The 23327-nt window shown below is 48.5% G+C and overlaps 3 protein-coding genes across 3 annotated transcripts in view; 1 reads left to right on the top strand and 2 right to left on the bottom strand.

Annotated features, from left to right (window-relative positions):
- Positions 1–955: 955 nt before the first annotated feature.
- LOC125237344 (putative uncharacterized protein DDB_G0290521) lies at positions 956–1846 on the bottom strand. Its single transcript, XM_048144338.1, has one exon. The coding sequence runs from the start codon at positions 1844–1846 to the stop codon at positions 956–958; it is 891 nt and encodes a 296-aa protein (XP_048000295.1).
- Positions 1847–14659: 12813 nt separating this feature from the next.
- LOC125237345 (actin cytoskeleton-regulatory complex protein pan1-like) lies at positions 14660–16266 on the top strand. Its single transcript, XM_048144339.1, has 2 exons — positions 14660–15130; positions 15178–16266. Exons 1-2 carry the CDS (start codon positions 14660–14662, stop codon positions 16264–16266), a joined length of 1560 nt encoding a protein of 519 aa, XP_048000296.1.
- A 3871-nt stretch (positions 16267–20137) lies between these two features.
- Positions 20138–23327, bottom strand: part of LOC125237346 — a 4040-nt gene continuing 850 nt past the window's right edge. The window contains exons 2-3 of the mRNA XM_048144340.1: positions 20727–23050; positions 20138–20155 (exon numbers count right to left, since the gene is read on the bottom strand). Coding sequence (XP_048000297.1) covers positions 20138–20155; positions 20727–23050 — 2342 coding nt within the window. The remainder of the gene's footprint in view (positions 20156–20726; positions 23051–23327) is intronic.

Genomic DNA, 23327 nt, shown 5'->3' on the forward strand with positions numbered 1-23327 from the left:
TTTTTTTTTTTTTTTTTATATTCTGAATCTTCCGGGGAACAATGCGATTGACGCCAAATGTCCGTGACGTTAAAAAATATGCATGAACAATAATGACGATAACAATAATTTACCACCACAAACTGAAATTTTATGATAAATCGCGGTGTTAAGATTTTTCCACAAATGGTCTGGTCGTTTGATCGATACATAGGTTAGGTAAGGTTCGGAGTTAGGTTAGGTTATGAGTTAGGTTAGGTTTTGATGAGTTAGGTTAGGTTTTGAGTTAGGTTAGGCTTTGAGTTAGGTTAGGCTTTGAGTATTATCACATATTAACGACTATGTTAGGACCAGTGGCACGCGGTGGCGCGCGGTGGCGCAGTGGAGCAGTGGAGCAGTAGCGCGCGGTGGTGCAGCAGAGGATGGATGGAGCAGTGGCGCGCGGTGGCGTAGCAGAGGATGGATGGAGCAGTGGCGCGCGGTGGCGCAGCAGAGGATGGATGGAGCAGTGGCACGCGGTGACGCAGCGGAGCAGTGGAGCAGTGGAGCAATGGCGCGCGGTGGCGCATTGGAGCAGTGGAGCAGTGGCGCGCGTTGGAGCAGTGGATGGATGGAGCAGTGGCGCGCGGTGGCGCAGTGGAGCAGTGGCGCGCGGTGGCGCAGTGGAGTAGTGGAGCAGTGGTGCGCGGTGGCACAGCAGAGGATGGATGGAGCAGTGGCGCGCGGTGGTGGCGCCGTGGAGCAGTGGAGCAGTGGCGCAGCAGGGGATGGATGGAGCAGTGGTGCGTGGTGGCGCAGCGGAGCAGTGGAGCAGTGGAGCAGTGGCGCGCGGTGGCGCAGTGGAGCAGTGGAGCAGTGGCGCGCGGTGGAGCAGTGGAGCAGTGGAGCAGTGGTGTTGGGGCAGCCAGAGAGAGAGAGATTGTTGTTGTTGCTGTTGATGCCGTCGCTGCTGTCGCCGCTCATTCCCCTAGTTCTCCTAGTTCTCCTCCTCCTCCTCCTCGCCCTCGTCCTCCGGTATTATTCCAGTGTAAAGTGCTTCCAGCCATCTCTTATTTACTCCAGTGACCGCCCTCACCAACCACAGCGGAGGCAGGTGTTTTTGCGGGCAGTACTTCTTAGCTGGTGTGTCTGTTTCGAATGCTCCATGTTTCTTGAACTCCTTCCTTCCCCTCTCCACCATCAGTCCCTTATGTACGCTGCTTTGATGACGCAGCATATGCCCATTTCGCGAGACATACCCACATAACGTACACTGCTTGATTTTGTGCTGGTTTCTTTGGTTATGGGGTTTTGTTGGTGTTGTTGTTACCTCTTTTGGGTTTGGGTTTGGAAGTGGAAGCATCTGTGGGGTCTGTGGGTGTACTGGCGTATTTGTTGTTGTTTTTGTGCTTTGTGATGCCCTTTGTGGTGAAGAGGGTGTTGGCGATGGTGATGATGATGAGGAGGAAGTAGGTGAAGGCAAAGGCGATGGTCGAGGCTGTGGTGCAGGAGCTTTTGTAGGCGTTGATGATGTCGGTGACGTCGGTGACGTCGGTGGTGGCGTCGTTGGTGAGTGCAGTGAGCGCGGTGAGTGCGGCGGCGAGGCAGTCGAGGCAGACGAGGCAGACGAGGAGGAGGACGAGGACGTAGACGACGACGACGATGATGATGATGATGGTTTATTGTCATCGTTCTTCTGTTGTATTTGCTGCTGTTTTGGGTTTCCTGTGTTTTCTGTGTTCGGTGAAGTGTTGCGTATTATGTCTGGTAGAGGTGGCGATGGTAGCGGTGTTGTTGATGATGGTGGTGGTGTATTTGAGTGTGATAGCCTCTTCCCTTTTTTTCCCTTGGGGTTTTTCAGTTGGTGTCCTTTGCCCCGGCGCTTCATCGGCGGCGAACCCTAGATCAGCCGGGTATATGAGGTCGCAGTCCATAGTTTCGTTTTTCCCTCGTGCCTCCCGCGTCTCTCTCTTTCCGGGGTCCCGTCCAGGGTTTGGTTCAAAAGGCCGAGGCTGAAGCTGGTTTTAATTTTGGGGCTGGGGTTGGTTTTGTTGTTGTTGTGCATTGTCTATGGACGTGTTCGTGTTCGTGTTTTCACGCTCCCGGTTGCACTTTTTCTCTTTTTCTTTTTCCACCTCTTTTGCTATCAGTTTGCTTACGATGTCCTTGACCGCGTTTATTTCTATCATTATTTTAGATTGGTCCTGTACTATTTTCTCCATTCTTTGTTGTACTTGCCGAAGTTCTTCCTCCATGTTTGTGCTTGTTTCGGAGTGTCTATTTATTATAAGTTTTGTTTTTCTCTATGGAGCAGTGGAGCAGTGGAGCAGTGGAGATTGCGGCTCAGAGGGCGTCCGTACACTTTGGCTGCTGTTGCTCTTATGTGATTTGTTTGTTCCTTCCGATCTACTAAGGTATGGGATATGGGGGGGGGGGTATGGAGCAGTGGAGCAGTGGAGCAGTGTCGTGGAACACCGTCGTGGAGCAGTGCCTTGGAGCAGTGGAGCAGTGGAGCAGTGGAGCAGTGGAGCAGTGTCATGGATCATACGTAAACTGTATTATTACATTAACTATTGTCACTGTTTTCACTATTTTCATTACATTACATCTGTATTATTATATTTATAAACTGTATTTTTTACATTTATTGTATTGTTATCTTACTATTTTCAAAATTTTATCTTACTATTTAAAAATTAAATTGTTATTACATATATATAAGGTCCTAATTTATTAGTTGCAGATATTTTAACACATGATACTTTACATTAAAATAATTAACTTTAAATATAAATTAAGAAATCTTTTCATGTAACTTTTTTGATTTCATTTTCCTAACAAAAAAAATAATTATAATTTCGTCTAAAAAAAATCATCATGTGCATTATCACATGTCACAATAACACTGTCTGTCATGTCAACAATTGTTTGTTGTAAATTTCGTAAAGGTTCGGCGGGAAAACTGCACATGTCATTGAAGTGGCCAGTTACAGTTAAGTGGTACGTAAAAGAGGTACTAGAATCTGTTCAATGAGTTTTCATTTAATAATCACATAAACAGGGTGTTTTTACGTAGCAAATTTGTTTTTCCGTTTTCTCCAAAAAAACATCGTAAAAGCTATAATGTTTCACGGTTTAATATACTCCAGAAACCGAGTACTATCAGCTGTAAAAATATCTGCATCTAATAAATTAGGACCTTATGTAAACTATATTATTATTATTACATATACTTATACATTTCTATATTTCTATCTATGGAGCAGGATGGAGCAGTGGCGCGCGGTGGCGCAGTGGAGCACCGGAGCAGAGCGCCGGAGCAGCGGAGGATGGATGGAGCAGTGGCGCGCGGTGGCGCAGTGGTGCAGGGGCGCGCGGTGGCGCAGTGGAGCAGTGGCGCGCAGTGGCGCAGTGGAGCAGTGGCGCGCGGTGGCGCAGTGGAGCACCGGAGCAGAGCGCCGGAGCAGCGGAGGATGGATGGAGCAGTGGCGCGCGGTGGTGCAGTGGAGCAGTGGCGCGCGGTGGTACAGTGGAGCACCGGAGCAGAGCGCCGGAGCAGCGGAGGATGGATGGAGCAGTGGCGCGCGGTGGCACAGTGGTGCAGGGGCGCGCGGTGGCGCAGTGGAGCAGTGGCGCGCAGTGGCGCAGTGGAGCAGTGGCGCGCGGTGGCGCAGTGGAGCACCGGAGCAGAGCGCCGGAGCAGTGGAGGATGGATGGAGCAGTGTTTGTTATTTACTTATGTATTGTTGAACTTTTTAAGTGTGTCTATTATGTGATTTATATATACTTTAAAAGACCAAACAAAGGCTAGTCACCAAAAAGAGTGGGATGCCCTGGTTGGTCTGAAGCATTCAAAGCTCTTTATGCAGAGAGTAGACTGGATGGAGCAAAAAGCTAGGGAAGCTAGGCAAAAGACAACTCCAAATTATAACGGGGGTGTTCAACCACCAAAGGACCAAAGGACTTCAGAGAGCTACCCATGAGCCTCATCATCCGATACGTGGAGATGGTCGAGAAGCTCCTGAATAGCTGAAGGATCTTAGGATCGTAGGGGGTAATTGCACAAAAGATCCCAATGGGTCGAAGTGTATCCGTAAGGGCCCCCGCAGATTTAAGATAAGATAAGATAACGTGACAGACGGACAGAGTCTCACCATTAGGATCCCTTTTTTTTTTTTTAATATTCTGACTCTTCCCGGGAACAATGCGATTGACGCCAAATGTCCGTGACGTTAAAAAATATGCATGAACAATAATGACGATAACAATAATTTACCACCACAAACTGAAATGATAAATCGCGGTGTTAAGATTTTTCCACAAATGGTCTGGTCGTTTGATCGATACATAGGTTAGGTAAGGTTCGGAGTTAGGTTAGGTTATGAGTTAGGTTAGGTTATGAGTTAGGTTAGGTTATGAGTTAGGTTAGGTTATGAGTTAGGTTAGGTTATGAGTTAGGTTAGGTTATGAGTTAGGTTAGGTTATGAGTTAGGTTAGGTTATGAGTTAGGTTAGGTTATGAGTTAGGTTAGGTTATGAGTTAGGTTAGGTTATGAGTTAGGTTAGGTTATGAGTTAGGTTAGGTTATGAGTTAGGTTAGGTTATGAGTTAGGTTAGGTTATGAGTTAGGTTAGGTTATGAGTTAGGTTAGGTTATGAGTTAGGTTAGGTTATGAGTTAGGTTAGGTTATGAGTTAGGTTAGGTTATGAGTTAGGTTAGGTTATGAGTTAGGTTAGGTTATGAGTTAGGTTAGGTTAGGTTAGGTTAGGTTAGGTTAGGTTAGGTTTTTTTTTTTTTTTATACAAACTATGTTTTTGAGGAAAAATGGCCCTCGCTAACGATACGGGCGACCATTCTACCTGAAACTGCTTATTCTCACAGACATATTGTCCCCGCTGAAAATACGGGCGACAATAATCTGCTGATTATAAATAATACTTTAAATTAATACTTTATAGATTTATTTTGATGTTATTTACTTTTTAAATGTTTATTTATGTTGTGTTAAATTTTATGCTATGGGTTATATTCTTAATGTGTTTACGGTATGATTTAAAATTTATACTTTATAGATTTATTTACTTTCATGATATTTATATTCAAATGTTTATTTAGGTTTTGTTAAATTTCTTCAAACTATTGATTATATTCTTAATGTATTTACAGTATGATTCTATGGATGATTCCTTAGTGATTATACTACTGATGTTATATGGATCAATGTTAATGTTATTACATATTATTTCGTGTTCTATGCGATTACGGCCGAATTTTGGACAGTCTTTTAAGAGGTGTTCGATCGTTTGGCAGCTTGTATTATCACAGGGGCATGTGTTTTCATCGACTATTTTGAACCTATGTAAGTATGTTTTGTGGTACCCATGCCCTGTGAGTATTTGGGTTAACTCGAAGGTAATGGGCATTGAGCCGCGCAGATTTCTGATTGATTCTATGCTAGGTAAATGTTGTTTCATGTGTATGCCTGTTAAGCTATTGTCATACCATTTGCTGTGAAGGTCATATATATGTTTTTTGTGATTAAGCTTATGATATGATAGCGGAAACAAGTTATAGTCAGGCCTTTTATGTAGTGTAGCCGCTGCCTTGGCCGCCATGTCAGCCCGCTCGTTTCCAATGAGGCCAACATGTGCCTTTATCCAGCAGAATTTGATCACTGTTCTCCCAGACGCTTTTATATTATGCAGTATTTTGTGAATGTTGTTAATAATTCTATTTGTACTACTGCGATTAGACATTTCCATCAGAGCAGCTTTTGAGTCTGAGAAAACAGTGACCAGTGGCAGTTCCTGTTCAAGGCACATCCGACAAGCGTACTCCAGTGCAAGGCACTCGGCCTGGAAGACGGTGCAGCTGCTGTGTAGTTTTAGTTTTTTCGTTGAGCTTCTGCCATCAGGGTAATCGATCACAACAGCTGCACCGACTAACCCGTCGTGCTTGCTGCCGTCGGTGAATATACGATGCGCGTCAGGGTTATCATAATACGGTTCCAGTTCGTCCTGGTTGTTTACCTCCTTAAACTGTACATCTATTCGATCCGCAGGATGTAACAGCTCTGTGATGGGGACCCTTTTATCGTATTTGATGTTGGGTGGTAAATATTCAGTATTTAGAGTACGCTTTACTTTTTCTGTCGTTGCAACTTCATTTATTTTGAGATGAAGTGGAGTAAGTCCTGAGAGAGCAATAGACGCTACCGTAGGTAGCGTTCTGAATCCATGAACTATCTTTATGGCGAATCCTCGCTGGAGACTAAGTAATTTATTAGTGACTTTTTTGTATTTTGTAGCACTGTGCCAGATTTCGGCAGCGTATGTAACAATCGGTTCAATAACCTGGCGGTATATAGTTTCTACGTTTCCTGCGTGGATTCCCCAAGTCGGCCGGATGTAGACGCACAGTTTTTTGTATATTGTCTGGGCCTTTTTAATTATGTATTCACTGTGTCTAATGAAGTTAAAATTTTCGTCTATGATCACTCCTAACAATTTGAAGTGGCTCTCAGGCTTGATGTCAATGCCATCCATGTTGATTTGTGCGGCCTTGGCCTTTGGAGTAGGAGTGATCATTTTCGTTTTCTGAGGTCCGAATTTCAATTTGTTTCTTATTCCCCAGCAGTGTACATTTTGAAGTACCCAGTTAGTGTTATGTTGTAGCTGTGCTACGTTGTCGCCAGTGCAGATGACCAAGACATCATCTGCATAGGCTTGAATGTAGTTACCCGGATGCAGACGCTGATCCAAAAGGGAGTCAATTATTATGTTCCAGAAGATGGGTCCAAGGACTGAGCCCTGGACACATCCTCTAGATTGCCGTTTTGAGACTGAGGCATCTGCATAATTTAACGTAATTTTTCTGTTATTTAAGTAACTGTCGATAAGCTTGTATATATTTTTAGGGCATTGTGCATCCTGTAGCCTTTTTAGCAGCGCTGGCCACCACGCATGGTCGAATGCACCTTCGATATCCAGCGAGATAGCCAGCACCAGCTTTTTGTTATTCTTTGCCTCCTTTATTAGACCTATTGCTTTAGAGAGAGCGTCAGCAGTGGATCGCTGTTCCCTAAATCCATACTGATGCTCACTGCAAGATTTGGTTTTTTGTAGATAGTAAGTTAGGCGTTTTGCTATAAGCTTTTCCAATACTTTACCAAAGACGTTTATTAGACCAATCGGTCTATATGAAGATATGCTGTTGTAATTTTCTTTAGATGGTTTGGGTATTATTTTGATGCAAGCTGTTTTCCAGGACGTGGGAAAGTGGTTAAGATTTAGACATCTATTGAGAACTCTAGTAATTAAGTTTAGGTATTTATCGATGAAACGCTTGCAAATATCAGCTGTTAAATGGTCCTCACCGGGAGCTCTTTTGGGAGACATATATTGAATGGCTTCTTTTACTTCTTCAATTGTAAATGGGGGCTCATCAGCTGTATTCGTGTTGTAGTTATTGCTGTTTGACACAGAGTTTCTTATTAAGGAGTGGTAAGCTATGTCTTCGGTGGGATTATCCTCAGGAAAGAGTTTGGAGGTTAGTGCTTCCGCAGTGTCAATGGATGATTTGGTGTAGCTATGAGCATCTATTTTCAATGTGGCAGGTGGTTGTGAGATAGGTTTTGATTTGAGTAGTCTGTTCGTTACCGACCATACGTCATCCTTTCCTTGCTTGTTACAAAACTCCCGGAAAGCATTGGTTGACGTCTCTCTCATTTTGTCTGCATATGTGTTGCGTGCCTCCGTGAGCTCCGCAACAATACTGGTTAAGTCTTTGTTCCCGCGTTTAAGGTCCTGTAACCTGTGGTGTAAATGTATTACTTTCTTCTTCAATATGGTGAGTTCGGGTGTCCACCAGGGTAAGCGGGTAAATGGTTCTTGTCTGCGAAATGTGTCGTTGCAAGTTTTTGATATTATATTTGTGATCTGATTTATGAAAGCATCCAACTGTAGTGTGTTTAGTTCCTCGATTTCTGTGTTAATACATTCTGATTCGTTCATGTTTTCTTGGAGTGTGGTGTCGAATAATTCCCAATCGGCATTGTTGGTATTATATTTAAATGTGGTTGATGAGCTCTTTTTCTTGGTCTTGCTACTGATACTAAGTTTAAATTGTATAGCATGATGATCCGAAGAGGGTATAACGGCGTGGTTAATCTTCCAGTCTTCAACGTTGACTGCAAAAGTTGCAGATGCAAGTGTTAGGTCAATGGTAGAGGTTCTGATTTGGCCGTGTGTTATAGTTTCGAAGGTGGGCTCGTATCCAATGTTACACGTGACAATGTCGTTATGTACTAGTATGTCGTATATAGAGCGACCCCTTTCATTATCCTTGATTGACCCCCAAGACGTATGCCAACCATTGAGGTCGCCGCATATGATGTGTATCTCATGTCTATATAATTTTATAATTTCCTCAAGATGCACCAGTGTGTTAGCAGGATCAGCTCTAGGTTCTATATATACTGACGTAAGATAAATCCTTCTGTTATCTCTCAAAGCTATCTGTATGGTGACCAGGTTGGAAGTAATGTGCTGCATCATTCCCAGGCATGCACCCAGTTGACGTTTGACTGCGATGCATGCCTTCGTAGGTGTTGAACTGGTGATGTCAGTTAATTGATAGATGTCGTAGTCCGGTAAAGGTTTCATTTTTGTACCTCTTCCTAGGTAAGGTTCCGTGATGAGCATCAGGTCGTATTTTTCTTCTGTTGCGCATCGCATAAGTTCTTCAAAGGCATGTTGGCTACGGCCTAGGTTTGTTTGTACGACATTTAATAGTGTTTTATCAATGGCATGTACAGGCTGCCTAATGTTGCCCTGTGTATGATTGTATCTGTGTGGTTGCATCTGGCTGCCTTTAGCAGTACTGGACCGATAGCCGAGCTATCCGGTCCCACTTCTGCCATTCTGGACAGTCTGAGCGGTAGGCTGGGTGGTCGTGTTCTTTGCCTATCTTTTTACAATTGCCACAGCTTGGTTTGATTGTCTCTCTTTGTGGACAGCTGCGAGTATCGTGGTCCAGTGCGCAGTGTCCACAGACATTATTGTTTGCACAATTAAGTGCTCTGTGGCCATATTCTTGACATCTGAAGCACTGAATAATCGGTGACTGGTCGTAGACAGGTATGACCTGATACCCGATTCTAATTTTATTGTCTTTAAGCGTGGCCCACATGGAAGGGCTAACTTCTATGATGATATTATTAGTCGCTTCAGTCCTTCCCTTAGAGCGACGAACAACTCTAATTAGTCGGTCCCCTTGCGGAATATCGCGCATCATGCTCTCGTTTTGTTTTATCACTGCCTCTGCCACTTTCTCATTCGTGACATCCGGTGTGACACCAATGAGGCGCAGCAAAGGTTTTCGCAGCTGAGGTGTGGTGACAGTAAATCTCTCTGTGGTTTCTTTCAGAGCCTCAGCATATTTCTCGCGATCACTTTCAGTATCACAGGTCACTGCTACCTTATTCTGCCTGGTGACACGTACGTTGTTTACTGCTATGCCCCTCTGAACGACGTCAACTTTTTGTTTTATTTCTTTGACTATCTCTTCACCACCATGCCTGGGATCGATTGATTCTATCATAACAGTAAACCTTGGTTGAGAAGGGACGTCAATTTGCTTAGTTGTCACGCCTGTAAGTTGCTTTTGGGCTCGTCTTTTCCTGTTTGAGAGAACAGGGATAAAATCACCTTCCCCTTGTATTTCTTCAATCTCTACAGGCGATGCTTTTTGGACCGGTCGCGCAGTGTTATTTATGGCACGAGCTTCGCGATCGCTGTCATTTCTTGTATGCCTTTGTAGATTTTGTAATGTCTTTTTTATGTCCCCAAACTCTTGGCGGATGGTTGATCTAATTATATGCTCCGTTTCATTTCTGCTAGGCAGTTCCTGCATCCTAAGTGAAAGGTCATTCAAACGACCGTTTACTTCAGTGATGCCCATCTCATTCATCCCATCACGGGCGTCTGTCCTAGTTGAGGTCGACGGTGATTTGTCGTTTCGCCTGGGTAGTGGGCTCCTAGTTTCCTCGAGCACCTGTCTGGTCGCTTTAACTTTCGAGGGCTGAGAATCGTATTTTATTATATGTTGGGCTCTGTCTAATGCCTTTATTATTTCAAAGGATGCCCTTGTGATAGCGTCTTTGTTTGTTCTATTAACACTCTTCTCCTCGTTGACCGCTCTCTCGGTAAATTTGGCAAGGTGGCCAACTACAGAGAAGAAGGAGTTCATATCAGTGATGTCAGAGGCATGTGCGCCAATGTCGATCCGGTCTTCTGGCTTGATTTTCTTAGAATGCTTGGCCTTGGTCTTAGCCGATTCTGTTTGGTTCGGTGACTCCATCTGATATTGAGTCGGTGTCAGTGTCAGTGGTAGCGGCAGCGTCTCCGGCAGAGTCTGTGATGGCAGATGCGTCTGCGGTTGCGGCTGTGATTGAGGCTGTGAATGTGGTTCCGGCTGTGGCTGTTGCTGCTCCAGCTGCGGCAGCCCCTGAGGTCTACCACTAGGTTGTTGTTCAGGAGAACTAGGTAGTGATGTCTGTTTGTCTGTTGGTGTGTTCTGTGTCTGTGAAGTCTCTGCATTTGGAGTTTTGGGTGATTCATGGCTAAGACGGAGTGGTGTCATCACACCAGAGCTGTCGATATTGTACGCAACCGCGATGTTATTTGCAGGTTCTGCTTCAACCGCTCTGTCCCCGTCGTGACCTAAGGAGTAAGGTGCATTCGATATGTGACTATTTTGGTCATGAGCTTCAGTATCATATTGGTTTATTTCGCTGATATCCATTGCAGCTTTTTCTTCTTGTTCTTGTTCATTTATATGTTCCGCCAGCGGTTCCAGCCGCTCAAGAACGACTACCGGTTGTTCGGGAGTGCTTGAGTGTTCTGCTAATGAGTCATGACGATTTTGAGGAGCTTCCTGCGACGAAATTCTCTCCGATCGCCGGAGTTTTCTAGGGGAGTGTACAATCATATTTATTAATATATATTTTATTTTAAAGCAGGTATAATATATTACAATGAAGCAAGGTTTTTTTTTTTTTTTTTTTTTTTTTTTTTTTTTTTTTTTTTTTTTTTTTTTTTTTTTTTTTTTTTTTTCTCCTTTTTTTTTCCCCCCCTTAGATCTAGTTTAGTTACACAATAGGAAAAATTGACGCTAAAGTAAAGACAGTTCTAAATTTATACAATTTCAAATTACCAACGGTCCGACGTTACTAAATATTATTAATCACAAAAACAGCTTTACAGAAAATTCTCAAATTTGGTGGGTATATTATCAATTAGTTGGTGCATCGCAAGAAATTATCAAAATAGAGAGTTGTTGTCATTACACTGAAAAAATCAATTACTGAAGTTAAATTTCGTTGAAAATAAAACTAGTCATACAATTATGCAATTGATACACAAATAAATTATTAATGTTATTGGAAGTTGTAATTTACACAATATTTTATCAAATGAAAGAGTCAAAACCTAGTAAATAGGCGAACAAGCCTACTTATTTGACGAAATTTTGTCAATGACTATACAATGAAATAGTTAACAAAGTACCTAGTTAAAATATATAAAGGATAAGCTTAAAACTAATTTCTAGCAGTAACTAACTTATTACAATCAAAAATTTTGGAAATAGACTACAAACAAAAAAGTCGAAACTCGTAAACGATTTACGTAACGCGCGTGATTTTTAGGTCCTAAGCTATTAAATATTACTTTCCACAAAAACTATCATTCAGAATTTTTTGAAATTTGGTACCTATATTGTGTACTAACTAGAGCATATAGCGAAATAATAAAATCAGAGAAATATTTATACCACGTTGAGAAATTTATGATCAAAGTTTGAATTTTCAAGAAAAACACGATTGCTTACAGAATTTTGCAAAATTATATATAAAGTACTTATTAATTATAAAGATTATACCTAGTTTTATACAAAACAACAAATAAATGTGTGAAATGTGTGTGCAATATGATTACAGACACGAAATTAGAACGAGATTTTAAGGAAATTTAAAAACGAAATTAGCACATAAAGTAATTAAACAACATATATCGAAAATAAGCTTAAAGTTAGTTTTTGGTGCTAATACACCTATCTCAATCAAAAATTTAGGAAAAAGGCTATAATTAAAAAAGTCAATTTCAGTTTCGAAATTACGTAAAAGCAGGTGGTTTTGAGGTATGGCGTTACTTAAAATTACTTTACACAAAAACTATTCAACTTAAAAATCTAAAACTTGGTATGATTATTGTCCATTAATGAGCGCAGCAAATGAAGTGATAAAAACAGGGAGTTTTCACTGATAATTTTGAGAAAATGGTATTCAAAGTTCAAATTTGTTCAGGAGTAACTACTTCGTTGAGAAAACTTAAATATCTCGAGAACCACTAAACGGATTTTAATTCTGTTAATTTTGCTGAGTTCCTGATTGTCTTGTGTATTCAAAACCGACGGTAAAAATAGCCGCACGATAACGGAAGTAGATTTTTACAGATTGCACAATAAGTGTTTTTCGTCACTAACTTTTTTGTTTTCCAAGGAAATTTCTTCAAACTTACACAAAATATTAACAGCTTTAAAAGGCATAGAATGATATCAAATAATGTTTGTGTTATCACTGTAATTTCGGAGTTATTTAGGTTTTGATCACTTTATTCTATGTCACTGAAGATATAATTGTCCACTGTACTTACAGTTATATCGTCCGGCAAAATCTGGTATGATAACTAGTTTACACAAACAGAGAGGCAACTTTTAAGGTAAAAACGAGTGTCCTGTCACTAAAATTTGTTGCACAATAGCGATATGAAAAAGTGAATTCTACGGAAAGGTCACTATTTCGGTCACAGCACTTCACAATATCGTCCGATTTTCACAATTCTTTCACAGACGGATAGAGGAAGCCAGCGCGCACAATTTGATATATAACACTATATGAGTCGGTTGAAAAAACCCACAACTTTGATTTTTCGACTGTAGAGCGACGTGAAAACAATGCGTGTGCGTTAGCGCGGGGCGCGAGACTAAAGTTAGGTTAGGTTAGGTTAGGTTCCCCTTCGACGTGTTGCCACCTTGCCGTGGTGAAGGGGCTTGCGTGCCTCCAGGACCCTCAGGGCTATGCCGGACAGGGCCTCCCAAACCGGACAGGCCTGAGGCGAGAGGCCAGACTAAGAGCAGCACACGGGGGGCGGCTCCGCGTGTCCCTCTGAAGTCAGCAGAGGGCACAGTGCGAGCTGCCAGGTGTCCCCCCGGGATGGAGTCGGGGCTCTATGAGCTACCGGAGGCGTGCCCAGGCCGCCTGGCGCGGCGTCGTGGCTACGGCCACCGTCGGGCAACCCGCAACCCGCACTGAGCGGACCGGGGCCTCCCTCACTGAGAGGAAGGCCAAGTGGAGTAAACCACTATAAAAATCCCCAATCCCAAGGTTTGCGGCGTGCCGATGGGATGCGTGGCTGGGGGAGCCCAGTCACAAGCGCCGCACAAAGGGGGCATACCCCTTAAAAATAGCAAAAAATGAGTGGTCAACCATTGTAAATTACCCCAGGAGGTCCCAATCCTCCGTGTCACCACAGAACGGGCATCCGTACTGGATGCCCGTACTGTGGTGACATGCTGCCCGTCGTATTCTGGGGGGGCACACCACTCGAGGACCAACTCCAACGACACTGGCAAGCGATCAACGGACGCCGATGCTCACGAACCGGATTTGTTGCTAAGGATTACGAGGAGGAGGTGATGCGGAGGAGGCTGTGACCGAGCCCTCCCCGAAACCTGCACACGGAGGAGGAGATGCGGTCAGCGAGGAGGCGGCGGGCACCCCGTCCTCACCCGGGCTTGCCCTGCCCTCGCCTAAGCCCGTCCCGGCGGGGTACCGCCCACTGCGGGACGCGCTCGGGCGTTATATTCGATACCCCGTCCGACACGCAAACGGGGGCGGAGGATGCGCCTGTGCCCCCAGGATTCAGGCAGTTCGTGCGTCCTTCCACGCCGAACCGAACGAGAGTTTTCACCGGGAGGAACACGGCATCCGCGGAGTGGAGGCGACCAGTCGCCTGAGAGAGAGAGGAGAGAGAAGAGTACTTCTCCCCATCAAGGCTGGACAGACGTGACCTGTTTGGCGAAGGGGCGACCGACACCGGCGACTCGGAAGGCTCGGTGGAAATGGGTCCCCCAAAGGCGCAAGCGGAGCCCTCGACCTCAGAATGTGCCCTCGAAGTTCTGGGGCTCGAGGCCCGACAAGCGGCCCGCGGATGACCTCGCGCTTTCTTCCGGCTCAGAGAGCGACGCGGGAGTCGGGGCACTGCTGTCAGACACTGCCAAGAGGGGCAAGAAAGCAAAGGGGGGGCGCCGCAAAACTGGTCCTTTTAGTAAGACCGATCCGCTGGGCCGAACACCCGTCGTCCTGGTCGAGCGCATCCGGCTCGGCTCCGGTTCGCGCTTGCCGCATGGGACGGAAGTGGCCGAGGACACTGCATCCCAACTGCACGCTACGGGGGATTACTTAAAGGCCCGCGAGGCCACCAATAAGGAGAAACGTGAGGAGCTGCGGCTTCGCGAGGAAAGGAGGCGGAGAACTTCTGTCGGTCTGTCGCAACCCGCCAAAGGGGACTCTCTGAAGCGTCCACCGAGGATCGGGAGGGAGTCTCAATGACCGAATAGATGCCAATCTGAAAGCCATCAAGATGGTGGCCGACAAGTCGAGCCATCTTAAGGGCACCTTCCAAAAGGCCCTAAAAGATTCGGTCAAGGCGTTAAAGGAAGTTTTTGAGGAGCTCAGGACACACTCCGTGTCTGATGAAACGCGACAATTAGAGGCCGCAAATAAGCGCCTCAAAGCGGAGCTAGCAGATGTGCGTTGCGAGCTTCGCAAAATTCGCGAGGACATGGAACGGCTCCAAATGCCGCGTTGGGACTCACCTCCCTCAAAGGCAATAGACAGGGAGGCGCCGCAGCCCGCCGCTGCCCTCGGACGTCCCCATGTGGACGACCTGATCGGGGCAATCACAGTTAAGGTGGGACGTATCCTTGACGACAGACTCGGAGCCTTGGAGCGAGATGGCAGGCTTCTGCCAAACAAAACAGGACAGACCCCACTGGCAGTAGACCGGGGACGACAGGCCGCGCAAACGGTCACACCGGGGAAAGCGGCAGGGGTCACGCCTTCCCGGGGCCCCCAAATTTTACGGTCGAGCCCCAAAAGGGCGAAAAGTCAAAGAAGAAGAGAAAGAAGGCGAAATCACAGCCCACTGCTGTCGCTGGACCGTCGGCCCCAAGCGGTCAGCAGCCGCCACCCCCTGCACCTGGGTCCTCGGACCAGCAATGGACTTCAGTGGTGAGTAGGAGCGCGAGGAGGAGGGCCGCTGCACAGTCGAAGACGCAGCCCCAGGCAAACACAAAAAGGAAGGCAGCGAACGAGAAGGCTCAGGCAAAGGCAAAGACACGTAGTAGAGGTCTTCGCCCGCCGCGATCGGCAGCTGTGGTGCTGACGCTGCAACCGGAAGCGGAGGCAAACGGCGCAACGTATGCCAAGGTGCTGGCCGTAGCAAAGGAGAAGGTCAAGCTAGCTGATCTGGGCATTTCCGATTTGCGTTTTCGGCGGGCAGCCACTGGCGCACGGATCCTGCAGCTGCCGGGTGTGAACAGCGGTGAGAAGGCCGATAAGCTGGCAAGGGAGCTGGCGGAAAAACTGGGAGAGGAAGTCCGAGTGTCCAGGCCGACAAAGTGTGCGGAGTTGCGACTATCCAACCTGGATGACTCTGTGACGTCGGAGGAGGTAGTCGTCGCCGTCGCTCGAGCCGGGGAATGTACTCAGGATCAGGTCAAGGCAGGGGAAATCCGCCGGGATCACACTGGTCTTGGTACAGTCTGGGTACGCTGCCCGGTCACGGCGGCAAAGAAGGTGTCCGACGGTGGTCGTTTCCTGGTTGGATGGTCTTCGGCACAGGTGAAGCTGCTGGAGCCCAGAATATTACGCTGCTACCGCTGCCTGGAGGTTGGGCATGTCAGGGCGCAATGCCAAGCGCAAATAGATCGCGGCAGTCTGTGCTACCGATGTGGAAAGCCGGACCACAAGGCGGCACAATGCTCGGCCGAGCCCCACTGTGCAGTGTGCGAGGCATCGGGTAAGTCGGCAAGCCATGCCCTGGGCTCCAAGGCGTGCACTGCCCGAGGACCGAGGAAGGATAGGAAGACTCGCGATGGCCCCCCGGCCCCTTCGCAGTCCTCCCAGCCGGCCGCAACAACACTCGCGGCCAGCAATGCGTTGGGGGAAGCAATGGCCGCTGAATAAATAATGGCCATCAGCTTCCTGCAGGGGAACATCAACCATTCCGCCAGAGCACAGGACCTTGTGTACCAGAGCCTGGCGGAATGGCAGATTAGTGTGGGGGTTATTGCCGAGCCCTACTCTGTCCCACCTAGGGACAACTGGGCTGGCGACTTAGACGGCCTAGTGGCTATTGTCACCAATTCGCCCGCCGGTCCCACGCCGCCCCAAAGAATAGAAAGGGGCCGTGGATACGTTGCGGCCTGGGTTGGTGAAATTATGCTGGTGGGAGCGTACTTCTCGCCGAACCGGACTCTGGCCGAATTCGAACAGTTTCTGATCGAGGTCGGAGCTCTGATCGGCAGAAGGCGGCCGGGCATGGTGCTCGTAGCTGGGGACCTTAACGCGAAATCCACTGCGTGGGGATCGCCGGCAACGGACGCCCGCGGGGCTGAATTAGAGGAGTGGGCAATATCGACTGGGCTGGTCGTCCTCAACCGAGGGTCGGTCAACACGTGTGTGCGGCAACAGGGTGGCTCCATCGTGGACGTCACGTTCGCGAACGCTGCCCTGGCGCGCCGTGTTCGAGGCTGGGAAGTGTTGGAAGATGTGGAGACGTTGTCGGATCACCGATACATTCGGTTTGAAGTCTCCACACTTCCAGTCAACCCGATCGGTCTGAACCGGCCTTTGCAAGGGGACGGCCCGCGTTGGGCAGTCAAACGCTTAGACCGGGAGGTATTGCTCGAAGCAGCCGTGGTGAAAGCCTGGCTGCCAGCCGTCGAAGCCCCAGTGGAGGTTGACGCGGAAGCCGAGAGGATGGGGAGTGCCATGGTCGAGGTGTGCGATGCTGCGATGCCGCGAGTGGGCCCGATACCTCCTAAACGTGCTGTGTACTGGTGGTCCGCTGAACTTGCGCAACTGCGTGAGTCGTGTGTTGCTGCGAGACGCCAGTACACTCACTACCGAAGGCGGCGTATCCGAGACGCGCCAGAGGAGGAGCGGCTGTATGCAGCGTACACGACGGCCGTCAAAGTACTGCAGGGGGCAATCGGCAGAGCGAAGGATCTGGCAGAGAAGGAGATGTTGGAGACTCTGAACAACGATCCGTGGGGTAGGCCGTACAAGATGGTGAGGCGCAAGCTTCGCCCTTGGGCGCCACCGCTCACGCAGAGTCTCCAACCACAGCTCCTGGAGCAGGTCGTTGATGCCCTGTTCCCAACAACAACAGACGAGCACACACCTCCACCCATGATACCCCCCAGAGGGAGGGTGGCAGACGAGGGAGACGCGCCGGAAGTAACGGAGGCTGAACTGGGGGCGGTGGTTTTACGACTCCGAGCGAAAAGCCACACTGCCCCTGGCCCTGACGGAGTCCCCGGCCGGGCCTGGGTCCTGGCTCTGGGCCCACTTGAGCCGCGTCTGAGGGCGCTATTCAGCAGCTGCCTGGCGCAGGGGCGGTTCCCTCGTTCCTGGAAATCAGGAAAGCTGGTCCTCTTGCGCAAAGAGGGGCGGCCGGCTGACTCGCCCTCAGCTTACAGGCCGATAGTGCTCCTGGACGAGGCCAGCAAATTGCTCGAGCGCGTGGTGGCGGCTCGTTTGAACCGGCACCTCGAGGAGGCGGGACCAGACCTTAGTGCCTACCAATTCGGCTTCCGCCGGGGCAGGTCCACCATCGACGCAATCGCGAGGGTGAGGGCTCTGGCGGAAGATGCAGTGTCCCGGGGCGAGGTGGTTGTGGCGGTGTCTCTCGACATCGCCAACGCTTTCAACTCCCTACCCTGGGAGTGCATCAAGGCGGCACTGAGGCGTCACGTTGTGCCTGGGTACCTGAGGAAGACGGTGGAGGACTATCTCACTGATAGAACCATCAGGTACCCCACCAGCGGCGCATGGAGGAAAAAAGAGCTGTCGTGCGGTGTTCCACAGGGGTCCGTCCTAGGGCCGCTCCTGTGGAACATCGGGTACGACTATGTGCTACGGGGTGCATACCCACCAGGAGTCGGCGTAACTTGTTATGCCGACGACACGCTGGTTACGGCTCGTGGGAGCACCTTCAGGGAGGCGTTGGTTCGAGCCACTGCGGGAGTGGCGTCCGTAGTGGCTCGCATTAGAAAGCTGGGGCTTGAGGTGGCTCTGAACAAATCCGAGGCCCTGTGTTTCCATGGGCCCCGGAAAGCCCCTCCGGCGGGTTCCTGCTTGGTGGTGGGTGGGACGTCCATCGGCATCAAGTCGACAATGCGGTACCTAGGCATAGTCCTTGATAGCCGGTGGACCTTCAGGGAGCACTTCAAGCGACTTGCTCCCAAACTTATCGCGTCGGCGTCGGCTCTAAGTCGGCTCATTCCCAACGTCAGCGGACCAAACGCGGGCTGCCGGAGGTTGTACGCAGGAGTGGTGCGGTCGATGGCCCTGTACGGGGCGCCAATTTGGGCCTATTCCCTGGACGCCCAAAACCAGGCCCAATTGCGGAGGCCGCAGCGGGTCATGGCGGCCAGGATGGCGAGGGCATACCGCACTGTCTCCTACGAGGCAGCGTGCGTGCTGGCGGGGACCCCACCCTGGGACCTCGACGCAGCGGTGATGGCCGACATATACTGGCGTGTCACCGAAGCGCGGGCCAGGGGGTGTATCCACTCTTGGAGGAGGTTAGACGGTGGAGGCTCGACTCCCGTCAAGTGCTCCTCCGAAAGTGGAAAGAGCGGTTGGAGGCGCCGACTGCTGGCCACTGGACCATCGGAGCCATCCGGCCCGTTCTGGAGGAATGGGTCGGAAGAAAGGAGGGGTTCCTCTCCTTCCACCTTACCCAGATCCTCTCGGGGCATGGTTGCTTCGGGAGATACCTGTGTAGGGTGGCAGGACGAGAACCGACGGCGGAGTGCCACGAGTGCGGTGACGCTGAAGACACAGCGCTACACACGCTGGCAATCTGTCCAGCGTGGGCGGAGCAGAGAGCCGCACTCGCGGCTGTAGTGGGGAACGACCTCACTTTGCCCGCTGTGGTGAAATCCATGGTGGGCGGAGAGAGGCCGTGGAAGGCGATGGCCTCCTTCTGCGAGGACGTGATGGCGCAGAAGGAGGCGGCAGAGCGCAGCAGGGAGGAGGACCCGGCCTCCCAGCCAATACGGCGCAAACGTGTGGGGCGACGGCGGTTGGCATACGACCGCCGCCTACCACCTTAAAGGTGCCTGTGGGCGGCAGACTCGGGGGCGTCTGTCGCCTACATAAAAGCTCCTGCGTGGCTGGGCGCGTCACAAGACCGACGCGCCCATTGAGATGAACGGGGAGGTCTCCCCGGAGACGCGTCCGGAGTCCGGACAGCCGCTGGCGGGGTTACGGAAGAGTTCGTAGCGTGCCCGTGACCTCGCCCTATAGCGTTGAGGCGGCAACAGAGGGGTTTTAGTGGGTAAACCGGGTCTCATTAGCCCGGGAGTCCCACATAACCATCGGGGCCCGTCCCCGCGCCCCGGTGGTATGCGTAAAGCATTTCCCCTCTTAAAAAAAAAAAAAAAAGGTTAGGTTAGGTTAGGTTAGGTTAGGTTAGGTCCGGAAGCGCGTGGGGCGGCGGCGACTGGCGTATGACCGCCGACTGCCCCCTTAGGGGCCCCTGTGGGTGACAGACTCGGGGACGTCTGTCGCCTACATAGGGGTCCCTGGGGCGGCCAGTGCGCTGCAGCCGTAGCGCACTTACTGAATGGTGATTTGGAGGGAGATGGACTGGAATCCTCCACAGATGTATGTCCGGAATACGGAACGCCGCTGGCGAGGTTGCGGAAGAGTGAAAAAACGTGCCTGTGACCTCGCCTTATAGCCCAGAGGCGGAAATCGAGGGGTTTTTAGTGGGTACACCATGGGTCTCATCAGCCTACCAATATGGGAGTCCCACATAACCGTCCTAGGCCAGTCCCCGCGCCTGGGACGGTATGCGTAATGCATTTTCCCCTCGTAAAAAAAAAAAAAAAAAAAAAAAAAAAAAAAAAAAAAAGGTTAGGTTAGGTTAGGTTAGGTTAGGTTTTTTTTTTACTTGTTCCTCCAACATTATCGGAGTCTTTTTCTATCTGTTGTTCATTCATTCCAGTTCTCGCAGTTATTCTTCTCGCACTTTTATGCTTCATACAAGTCTTTCATTCATACATCATCTTTCTTACTATTCTGAGTGGGATTCTCAGCTAACTATATTTATCTTTTGTAATGGTGTAAGTAAAATACAACGGTTGGCAGTCAGATATAGGACATTGGGGGATTTGCGGGAGTTTATTGGGGTGTATTTTTATTTCTTTTATTTAACATTGGTTGCCTTTATTTCTAATTTACTTACATTTCTATTTATTTACAATTTTTTGCATATGACAGTATTAATATTTTTATCAAAAAATATATGACTATCATATTTTTATCTATAACTACTTATTTTTATTTACTACAATTGTCACTATTTTTACACAATATTTTAAAAACTTGTCCCTTTTTTCATCACTACATACTATATTACTGAAGTTTTCTATGCTGATAATTTCGTCTATCTCGGCTTCAATGTTGTGTCTAGTTTTTCCAAATTGGGGACATTCTGTTAGGATGTGTATTAAACTTTCCGGTTTCCCGGGTTCGCATGAACACGACGGATCGTCCTTGCACTTGAAGCGGTTCAGGTACTCGGAGAATCCGCCGTGCCCCGTGAGTAATTGTGTGGTTATTCCATCCAGTTTAATTTTTCGCACTATCCGATACGCCGCTTCTATGTTCGGGAAAAACAGTTTGGTTGTCGAGGCAGTGCTGCCCGTTTTATATCTGCGATCCCACTCCTCAAGCGTCTCAGCTCGAATCTCTCGCTTTACGTAGGAGACCGGGCAAAGATCGTAGTGTGGACGTCCTTTGAATCTCAAGGCTGCCTCTTTGGCTAGTTCGTCGGCTCTTTCGTTGCCTTCCAATCCCGCATGTGCTTTGATCCAGAATAAGGTTAATACTTTATTCTGGAGAGATACTGATTTGATGTGATCTCTCGTTTTTACAGCTAGCGGGTGGAAACAACGATGGTTTATGACTGTTTGCAGAGCAGCTCTGGAGTCACTGTATATACCAAAGGACGTCGCGCTATGCCCCGCTACAGCTCGAGTCGCCTCGCATAGTGCTAGGAGCTCAGCCTGGAATACGGTGCAGTACTTGGGGAGAGCAAGCTTGAGGGCTTTTGTTTCAACATCGCCACTCCATATGGATAGTGCGGCCCCCACCCTGCCCTCGATCTTGCTCCCGTCTGTAAAAATGCGAACATCAAAATTACAGTTTTGATCCAGCATTTCTCTGTTCTCCAGGCTGAGAAATCCCAGCGTCATATAATCGGCTGGGTGAGGTGCTTTCATTGCTGGGGCCATGCGCTCCACTTCTCTGTCCGCCAGCTCCGGTCGGGATATTCCCTTTTTGGCCTCGTATAACAAGGCCGCCTCGCGGATTCGGAGGTCAAGAGGGATCATCCCGGCCAGCGCAAGCGCTGCGTTCATGGAGACAGTGCGGTAGGCTTTGCACTGTTTTTGGGCTATCCCGCGTTGTAGTGCCTCGAACTGCCTTTTTGCCATTTCTTTATTGGCAGCTGGTGCCCAGACACTGGCGGCGTACAGTACAATGGGTTCCATGGTAGCCACGTATATTGTTTTTATGACTTCTGGGTGAAGTCCCCAACTCACTTTTGCCGCCTTTGCCAACTGTTTATACGCGCCAGTAGCCTTTTTACAGACGTTTGAAATGTGGGTATTAAAGGTGAGCTTCCGGTCTATAGTAACCCCTAACAGTTTTATTTCGTCAGACATGTCTATCCCGATCCCTCCCATGGTCAGGCGAGGAGTGTCGTATTTTAATTTTTTAGTGATCGTCATCGCGTTTGTTTTTTGCGGAGCGAACTTTAATTTGTTATCGACACCCCACGCCCGAACGTATTCAAGAGCAGAGTTTGCACGCCTTTCGATTTCCAGGGCCGTTTTACCGTGGAATGCCATGACCACGTCGTCTGCAAAAGCCTGGCAAAAGTCTCCCTTCGCTTCTAGGCTTTTTAGGAGGGGGTCCAATAGGAGGTTCCAAAGGATTGGGCCTCCGATTGACCCTTGGACACATCCTTTGTTTGTGCTTTTGGCGTACTCCTCTCCTGCGTACTTGACAATCACCTTCCGATTGCAGAGATAGCTATCAAAAGTACGTCTCAGGTTCAGCGGACAGTTTTCTTCCGCCAGTCGGACTCTTATCGCTGGCCACCATGCGCTATCGAAGGCTCCCTCTATATCCAAGGATACCACTGTGACAATTTCCTTATGATTGATTTTACTGCGGATGTATTGCATTAGGTTATAGAGGGAGTCTTCGGTGCTTCTTTGCGGCATGAATCCATACTGGCGGGTACTCATGTTCGGTAGCAGATGGAACCTGAGGCGGGCCACCAACATTTTTTCAAGGGTTTTCCCGAGCACTGGCAGGAGGCCTATTGGCCTATACGCTTTCGGAACAGTATAGTCACTTTTGCCAGGCTTTCTCAGTACAATTACCGTGGCTCTCTTCCATATTTCCGGGAAGTGGTTGAGTTCCAGGCATTTGTTCAGAAGCTGTAAGAATAGTTCCGGGACGCATCTTATAGCCTGAAGACATATGTCAGCGGTGAAGCCATCGTCTCCAGGAGCTTTTTTAGGGTTGAAAGACTCACTGGCAGTTTTTAGTTCCTCCATGGTGAACTGTGGGTCGCTTGGTCCCACATGCTCCTGTGCATTCACCATTTCAGCTCTCTGCCTGATGTTTTGGTGGAACGCATTGTCGCTGGATGTGAGGTCTTCTGGGTAAAAGGTTTCTGCTAACAATTTAACAGAGCCTTTTGCGTCTAGTGCCTCGCCGTTTTGTTCCAGCGGTCTGTCCTCTTTTCTCTGTATGGTTCTTCCTATTACCCTATAGATGCCATCCCAGACACTCTCTCTATCCTGCTTACAGCAGAACTCCTTCCAACTGTTTGTCTGAGCTTTTGCTGTCTCTGTCTCATATTTTTCTTTTGTTCTAGGTATTCTTCAACAACCTTCGCTCTGCGGATTGGAGCTGCGCATCGGATCCTACGTTTT

This window comes from Leguminivora glycinivorella, chromosome 21 (genome assembly GCF_023078275.1).
Source record: "Leguminivora glycinivorella isolate SPB_JAAS2020 chromosome 21, LegGlyc_1.1, whole genome shotgun sequence".
NCBI lineage: Eukaryota > Metazoa > Arthropoda > Insecta > Lepidoptera > Tortricidae > Leguminivora > Leguminivora glycinivorella.